The 8,597-nt window shown below is 45.8% G+C and overlaps 1 protein-coding gene across 4 annotated transcripts in view; it reads right to left on the bottom strand.

The window, feature by feature from the left end:
* The window catches only part of BAZ1A (bromodomain adjacent to zinc finger domain 1A), a 116,393-nt gene extending 108,897 nt beyond the window's left edge, over positions 1–7,496 (bottom strand). The window contains exons 1-2 of one of the 4 annotated variants that reach the window (XM_032242571.1): positions 7,360–7,496; positions 6,720–6,890 (exon numbers count right to left, since the gene is read on the bottom strand). In XM_032242571.1, the coding sequence (XP_032098462.1) occupies positions 6,720–6,832 (113 nt within the window). In that variant the 5' untranslated portion in view covers positions 6,833–6,890; positions 7,360–7,496. Of the gene's footprint in view, positions 1–2,078; positions 2,407–6,719; positions 6,900–7,359 lie in introns of those variants that run through there. The other 3 variants (XM_032242573.1, XM_032242570.1, XM_032242574.1) reach the window with 3 other exon arrangements.
* Between the last annotated feature and the right edge of the window lie 1,101 nt (positions 7,497–8,597).

Genomic DNA, 8,597 nt, shown 5'->3' with positions numbered 1-8,597 from the left:
ATATATATATATATATATATATATAGAGAGAGAGAGAGAGAGAGTGTGTGTGTGTATACATATCTATATAAAGAGTGTGTTTTTTGGCCCTTGCATATATATACATATGTATGTATATGTATACATTCTATATATAGATATACATATAGAGCTATATATAGAGCATATACATATATGCATATACATATAAATATGAAAGAGAAATACACACACACACACACACACACACACACACACACACACACATATATATATATATATATATATATATATATATATATATATATGAAGGAGAGAGAAACATGTCTGAATCCCAGCTTTACTTTAAGAATGCAACTTTAGCCGGGCGCGGTAGCTCACGTCTGTAATCCCAGCACTTTGGGAGGCTGAGGTGGGCAGATCACCTGAGGTCAGGAGTTCAAGACCAGCCTCACAATATGGTGAAACCCCATCTTAGAAAAAAAAAAAGCAACTTTGAGGCCGGGTGTGGTGGCTCATGCCTGTAATCCAAGCACTTTGGAGGCCAAGGCGGGCGGATCACCTGAGGTTGGGAGTTCAGCCTGACCAACATGGTGAAACCCGGTCTTTAAAAAAAAAAAAAAAAGAATATAACTTTGGATAAGTTACACAACCTCTCTAAATTTGGCTCCTCTATGAATGTCAATGTGAAAATCAAATGAGATAATTCTTAGCAAATGAATGCCCCTAAAATGTAAGCGTACTCAATAAAGAGTATCAATTCTTATTGTACAGGAACCACCATGTGCAGAGAAATCCTAGAATAGCCAGTATGGTAGAGAAACAATGTCAGAGAAACATGTTTTCCTGAGAGAAAGTTAGACATTGGGAATGGGAGCAGAAAGAGACAGAACTATCTCAAACATCTAAAGATATTTCTTCTTGCCAGCTCCTGAGGGCAAGTGTAGGAAACAACAAATTCTACTGGCCAGGCTCAGCGGCTCACACCTGTAATCCCAGTACTTTGGGAGGCCAAGGCGGGTGGATCATGAGGTCAGGAGTTTGAGAACATTCTGGACAACATGGAGAAATCCTGTCTCTACTAATACAAAAATTAGCTGGGTGTGGTGGCATGTGTCTGTAATCCCAGCTACTCAGGAGGCTGAGGCAGGAGAATTGCTTGAGCCAGGGAGTCTGAAGAAAGGAAGCATTTAAAACACAGTAGTCTGCTACATAGATAAAAGATAAAACTCAAAAAGAAAAGCGTTTAGGAATTTCTGCTATACCATCCAGGAAAAAAAGGACTCATGGATCCAAGTATCAGGACCATGTGGCAGGCTTATTCCTTAAAGAGAAGCTAAACAGCTCATTTAAAGACACCAGCTGGCCAGGCGTGGTGGCTCACGCCTGTAATCCCAGCACTTTGGGAGGCTAAGGCAGGTGGATCACCTGAAGTTGGAAGTTTGAGACCAGCTTAACCAACATGGAGAAACCCCATTTTAAAAATAAATAAATAAGACACTAGCTATAAAAATTATCCAACTTTCTTTGAAAACCCCATGCTAACCAAATAGCCTTTGATTATAACTAGATATCACACATAACTGACCATTAGTATAGAAATTGGTCAGGATGAAAAACATTCTTCCCCACTACAAATTGATGGTGTTATGGTATGTCCATTTAATATCTAGAGCTTAATCACTTGGGGTATAGTAAAAAACCAAATGTCTAAGCAGACAGTACAGTGGTATCTACACAAAGATCTAAGCAGCCAGTTTGAATTCCTGGCAATGCCCTTATTTTCTTAGTGCATACTTCAACAAATATTAGGAAGAATTTTCCATAATAAGCACTGTGTGATAGTAAACAGTAAAAAGAGCATAAATTCTAGAATCATGATATTAGATTCTAACAATTAACAGTTACCAAATAATTTTAGACACTGTAATGTTGGATTTACCCTCCACCCCAACTTCAGTTTCCTCATCTGTAAAAAGAGGCTGCTGAAAGGGTTGACTTATTAACAAGGAAGAGCATTTGAACAATGAAAATAGGATGCTTTAAAAGCTAGTCAAACCTTTCAATGAAAAGCCAGGGTGAAACATAATTTGGACCACCTGTTAGTGATGTTGTGAAACAGAGTCATACATTTTGTATGGAAGGCTGGACTCATTCAAAGATGGGAAATATATCCCAATTCCAAGTGCCTACATGGCTAAAAAATATTTTATTGATCAGATTATACTTTATATTATATTTTATTGATCAGATTATATATTACTAGGTAATACAAAAAATCATTTTCCTATCCCTCAAGTCTAGAATTTCTGGTATTCAGACCTGACTGTTCCATTTTTTAACAATCCACAGCCAAAAATAAACAAAATTGTTGTCAGCCAGCCAAAATTGCAGAACACTTTTATTTTTGTAGAAACAAGGGTCTTACTGTTTTGACCTGGCTGATCTCAAACTCCTGGCCTCAAGTGATCCTCCCATCTTGGCCTTCCAAAATGCCGGATTATAGGCATGAGCTACCATACCCAGCCAGAATAAATCAGATTTAAGAGGCTAAATTATGCACCTTAGCTTATGCATTTGTCTATAGTTGATGGGCTATTGAGTCTTCTTTACCTATGAAAGCAGGTCAAACAAGAGTTAGCAATTAGTTAAAAAGAATGCAGTAAGAGGTTTGTGCTCTATAATCACTAAAGATGCATACTGTTCATTGTCGCTGTCTCAAACAGTTCAGGTTCTTGCAGAAGACAAAATGTGAGGAAACAGGCCAGGTGCGGTGGCTCATGCCTGTAATCCCAGTACATTGGGAGGCCAAGGCCGGTGTATCACAAGGTCAGGATATTGAGACCATCCTGGCTAACATGATGAAACCTCATCTCTACTAAAAATACAAAAATTATCTGGGCGTTGTGGAGAGTGCCTGTAATCCCAGCAACTTGGGAGGCTGAGGCAAAGAACTGCTTGAACCTGGGAGGCAGAGGTTGCAGTGAGCCAAGATCGCGCCACTGCACTCCAGCCTGGGTGACAGTGCAAGACTCCATCTCAGAAAGAAAAAAAAAGTGAGGCAACAAATACACTGCATGACAAGGCAATAACAGGAGATGCTACACTAGATAAAAGGGAGGGAGTGGCCATTGCTGCTTAGAAGGACAAAAAGGAAGCAGGCTATTACATCAAGTAAGATAGAGACAGAAAACTATTTAGCAATTGAAAGGTCACTGGTGGCCAGGTGCAGAGGCTCACACCTGTAATCCCAGCACTTTGGGAGACAGAGGCAGGCGGATCACCTTTGGTCAGGAGTTTGAGACCAGCCTGCCCAACATGGTGGAACTCTGTCTCTACTAAAAATATAAAAAATTAGCTGGGCATGGTGGCAGACGCCTGTAATACCAGCTACTCAGGAGACTGAGTCAGGAGAATTGCTTGAACCCAGAAGGCAGAGGTTGCAGTGTGCCAAGATCGCACCACTGCACTCCAGCCTGGCCAACAAGAGCGAAACTCCATCTCAAAAAAAAAAAAAAAAGTCACTGGCAACCTCTACTAACCACGATTACAGGCAAGTTACTTTGTATTGTGTTGGGAAGTGAATAAGGCTAGAAGGTGTAGAAAACCTTTTTTAAGCTGATTAGAGAAACATATTCAAGAAATAAAAAATGCAAGCAAATAAGTGAGCATAGTGGTCTTCAGAGAAATACAGAGGAAAAATATTCAGAATAATACACTAAAAAGCTAGTCTTCAAACAAATTCACATAAACCAGTTGATGATTTAACAAGTGAAAACAGGTGCTTTTTTTGTTGTTGTTTGTTTTGGGGTGGCTATCCCACATGCAATGTAACAGTGGCCTGCAGAGGTTTCCTTCCTAGTTTTTCCAGAGTTGTTCCAAAGGTCAGATTACCATGCTACAGACCACCATATACCATGTACCAGGAATGTATTTTTGGAAAGATCTCTTTGTAATCATTTATGAGAAAAAAGGTAATTCAAAATTTAACATAATGGCAGTCTTCTTCCAATATTGTCAAAATTCTTTTTGTTCAGTCATAGAAACCTAAGAACATCAACAATACTGCTTAATTCAGGGTAAATAATCAAATACCTTTGCTTCCAAACCAATAATCTCTCTGGGACTGCTTGTAATTTCCAAAAGCCCTACCACTTCAGCAGAAGGGAAAAAACAAAAATTGAAAATAAAAATCTAGTTATTTAAAATGTTTAAATGCCCTATGACTACAAAGGATACAGTTCCTTAATTTTTTTTTTTTTTTTTTTAGACAATGTCTTGCTCTGTGGCCCAGGCTGGAGTGCAGTGGCACGATCTTGGCTCACCGCAAGCTCTGCCTCTTGGGTTCAAGCGATTCTGCCTCAGACTCCTCAGTAGCTGGAATTACAGGTGTGTGCCACCACACCCGGCTGATTTTTTTATATTTTTAGTGGAGATGGGGTTTCACCATGTCAGCCAGGATGGTCTCAGTCTCCTGACCTCGTGATCCACCTGACTCGGCCTCCCAAAGTGCTGGGATTACAGGCGTGCACCACTGTGCTTAGCATCAGTTCCTTAATGGAAGATACAAGTGGGGGTGGTGGTTTACACCTGTAACCCTAGCATTTTAGGAGACTGAGGCAGGCAGATCACTTGAACTCAGGAATTCAAGACCAGCCTGGGCAACACTGCGAAACCCCATCTCTACAAAAATACAAAAATTAGCCAGAGTGGTGGCACACACCTGCAATCCCAGCTATTCAGGAGGCTAAGGTGGTAAGGTGGGGTGGAGGAGATTGTTTGAGCCCAGGAGGCTGAGGCTGTAGTGAGCCAAGATGCACCACTGCACTCCAGCCTGAGTGACAGAGTGAGACCCTGTCTCAAAATAAGTAAATAAATAAAAATAGTGGAAAATAGATAGTTCTAGAATGCGAAAAATCTTCTGTATTTCAGCATTTCAGATTTCTCCATGGTTAGAGTAATTCAGCTCAAGAACCAAAGTGCATTAACAGGATTTAATTCACAAAGGATAACAACCATATTCATCCTATCCTCTAAAGTGAGAAAAGCATCTTAAAAGACTGCTTATATGGAAGAAGAAAACAATTTGAAATTTAAGCTTATTTACTATTTTATTGGTACTCTTAAGTTCTTTAAGAGATCGTAATTGTTAGCAAGAACTGTAGCTTTAAAATCCTTCAAAAAAAAAAAAAAAAAAAAATCCTTGTCCAATTACCTAATCCAAGTTCACTTAACTAGTTTTTGAGTAACAAAACAAGTCTCTACAGGAGAGTGAGACGTGCACTCCTACTTAAAAGTACTGTCTGATGACAAGTACTGTGTCTTCTTCTCTACATATAACATGTTTAATGGGTAACTTTCTGTAGAGCTGAAGAAAAAGGTTTACTTAAAATAAATGCTCAAAGGAACTGTCTTAACCTCACTATTCATTTCTTAGACAGGTGTTGTTTGCCCAAAACCCTCCCTCAGTCAAGCTCCCACTCAGAAAAGGTGACTCCCTACACTCGACTTTATTTGGCTGCATTACACTTGGTTTCCAAGCCACAAAGGGATTCCTTTTGAGTGGAGAGGATAAAGCATAAGAAAAAGAGAGGATCACACTGAGTGATTAAACAATTCAGGTTCTCACTAAGAGATCCTGTTTAAACACAAGTCGCTAAAACACACCCCCCTGCTTCGTGTCACACGACAAGATCTCTTGGGATAAATCAGGCCACGGGCTGAAAATGTAGGCGCTGAAACTACACCAGCAGCAGCTCGGCGTTCTTATCAAAACAATAGCGAGTGGCACATGTCAGGCAGCCCACATGCGCAGGGGGATAAAGAGGCGACTGGCTGAGTCTGAAGTTGAACTTGCCTTAACCACCCCCCTCCCAACACCCACCGCCGCGCTCTAGGCTACGCGAAAGTGAAAACGAGGGGCGCCCAAGGCCCTGCTTCTTCCCCCTTCCTCTTCCCCTCGCCTAGCCGCGACTTCTTCCTCACTGGTCTCCCGGGGGCGGAGACGCTGAGTTCCCCGGAGACGAGAGTTAGTCACCAAGAAGAGGCGGTGACAGAGAGCGCGGCTCGAGTCGCACTCCAAGGCCTAGCAGCGCAGGACCCGAGGCCCCGGCGGAGGCTCTCGCGCCCAGTGCCCTCCGCCCCGGGCCCGCAGGGACGCCCCCTCCTTCCCGTCTAGAGCGAGTCTTAACTCCGCTCCTGTCTCCCCTGCCCCAGGCAGCTCCAACGTCAGATCCCACTCCCAACTGAGAACACGAAGCCCAGCCCAGCCGCTTCCTGCCCACCGCCGCAGGAATTCCCTTCCCCAGCCCAGGGACCGCGGCCCCGCGTCGCTGACCCTAGCGGGGATCCCCTCGGCCGCCGGGCGGGGATCCCGGAACTGGCCCTGGAGTGCGCGTGTGGCCGCGGCGGGGAGGGGCGAGGCGGGGAGTTTCCGCCGCCCCGCGGCAGAGAGGGCGGGAGGGCGTCAGCAGCGGCCAGGAGTGGTCCCCGAGGCCGCCCGGGGACCCCAGCCTCCTCCGCCCGGACCGAGCCGCGCTCCCCACACGCGCCGCCGCCAGTTGGCCCCGCGCGTTCTCCAGGTCGAGACTAGCAGGCAGAGAACCGCGGGCCCAGGGCCACCCGTCACCTTCCAGTCGCCCCGCCAGAAGCCCCCGGCGAGGAAAAGGAGAGAGAGACAAAAGGGCGCTGGGAGGGAGACCCCTCACCCCCCGCGGCCCCGCGCCCCGCCCGGCTCTTACTCGTAGTGGCGGAAAATCTCGTTGGTGACTTTACAGTAGAAAACTTCCTCGTCGGGCCGCAGGTCCGCGGGCGGCTTCTGTCTCACAAACGGCTTTCGGTGTAGCAGCGGCATCTCCCGTCCGCCCGCGGGCTCGCCCAGACCCTCCGCAGCCCGCGCCGGCCCCGCTTCCCTATCAGAATTGGAGGGAAAGGAAAGCCGGTAAGGTGGGGAGCGCTCGGCGGCAGCGTGGGCCGGTCCGCGCGCCGGGGAAAGCAGCTCGGCTGCCTTTTGTGTGACTGACGCGCCGCGGCCGCTACCGGAGCCGAGTTCGTTCCTGCCGCTGTCCCGGCTCCCGGCGAGCGGAGCCGCCGCCGCCCCTACCCTCCGAGCGCGCCCGACCTCCCCTCGCCCCGCCGCGGCTCACAATGGGGCAGGACGCCCCGCCGCGGGGGGCAGTGCGGGAGCGGCGGCGGCCCCCTCCCCCAGGGCTGGTTTTTCGTCCGCCGCCGCCGCCAGGCTCACAACGTGCTCGGCGCGCAGCCGGCCGGCCCAACGCCGCCAGGGCGCTCGCTGCGGGCGGACCCCGGCGCTGCTACGCTTTGTTCCCGGCTCGCCTCCACTTCCCCGCCGGCGCCGGCCGGCTCCCGAGCGACCCTCACCTGCGAACGCGCCGACGGCCACTTGTCCACCTTCGCCACTACAAAGGCACCGAGGGGAGACCCCGTCCTCCCGGGGGACCGCCTCTCGCCGGCCCCGCAGCGCCCCCGGCCGCCGCTTCTCCCGCTGCCACTGCCCGACTTCGCGCGGGGAATCGCGTCCCACCGCCACTTCCCCGCCTCTCGGAGCTCCTGGGAAGTTTCTGATCTACTTTCGGCTCTGAAGGAGGAAGAGCTATTGGGAGGAGCTTTTCACTCCTCGCTTCTACCTTTTTTTTTATTGGCTACTCGATGACTTTTACAGCCTGTCACTGATACAGGAAGAGACAGCGGAGAGCCTGGGAGAGCTACATTATTAATTAATGGAGCAAACCCCTCGTGAAGATTCAGAAGCATCCTCCATGTTTGAGATTATCAGCCAAAAGATCTAGGGAAAGCGCTGGGGGTTCATAAACACATGGCTAACAAAGTAAAGCCTTCAAGTCTGGTACCAACGTTTGACTACACGATAGGAAAAGGCATTCCAATTACGATTTAACTTGTATTTTAAAGATGTGAAAATAAATGAATAAGAAATAAAATTTTTTGCTATGTTTCTTCTTCCAAATTAGAATCCATATCTTCAAAAATACTTTGCATGTGTAAACATCCAGCTCGAACAGAAGATACCTTCACATCAGTTCTGTTCAATACTTACGGCACTTCAGAGATTTAGGGAGCAGAAGAAAAGATTTTTTTTTTTTAAAGTATATGTTACAAAGTGTCATCATGCCTGTAGGACCCCAGCATTCTTGAAACTAACGCACCTTTGAAAAGTAATATTTACACTGCTGTAAGTGTTTGCTAAGGATCAATATTCAATTAGAATTTTAAGGATCATGGATTTACTAGAGAAAATTCTCCTAAAGCAGCTTTCCCATATCAGTAATTTTTATTTATGAAAACAATTTTAATGTACATTATACATGTGACCTTTGAATTCAATGGAATTTAAGAAACTAGAACTCAAATTTTCACTAGCTATGTTTTAAAGCCTTTTTTGATATAGTCCTTAACGTTTGCTTATTTGCAAATTAGTATGTAAGAATGAGTCTAAAAGTAAGTTTGAAGCATAGTCATTAGACGTTATTTCTTATTATTACCAATACTGCGAAATGATTACACAAAAAATGTGGGATCAGTTTTATAACTTCTAATTTAAGTACCTTTGTACTTTGAAGCAGAAAATGTAGGAAATCTAA

The sequence above is a fragment of the Sapajus apella genome, unplaced genomic scaffold (assembly GCF_009761245.1).
Source record: "Sapajus apella isolate SASKATOON/1434 unplaced genomic scaffold, GSC_monkey_1.0 scaffold50, whole genome shotgun sequence".
NCBI classification, from domain to species: domain Eukaryota; kingdom Metazoa; phylum Chordata; class Mammalia; order Primates; family Cebidae; genus Sapajus; species Sapajus apella.
This window is presented reverse-complemented; position numbering and strand designations above follow the sequence as displayed.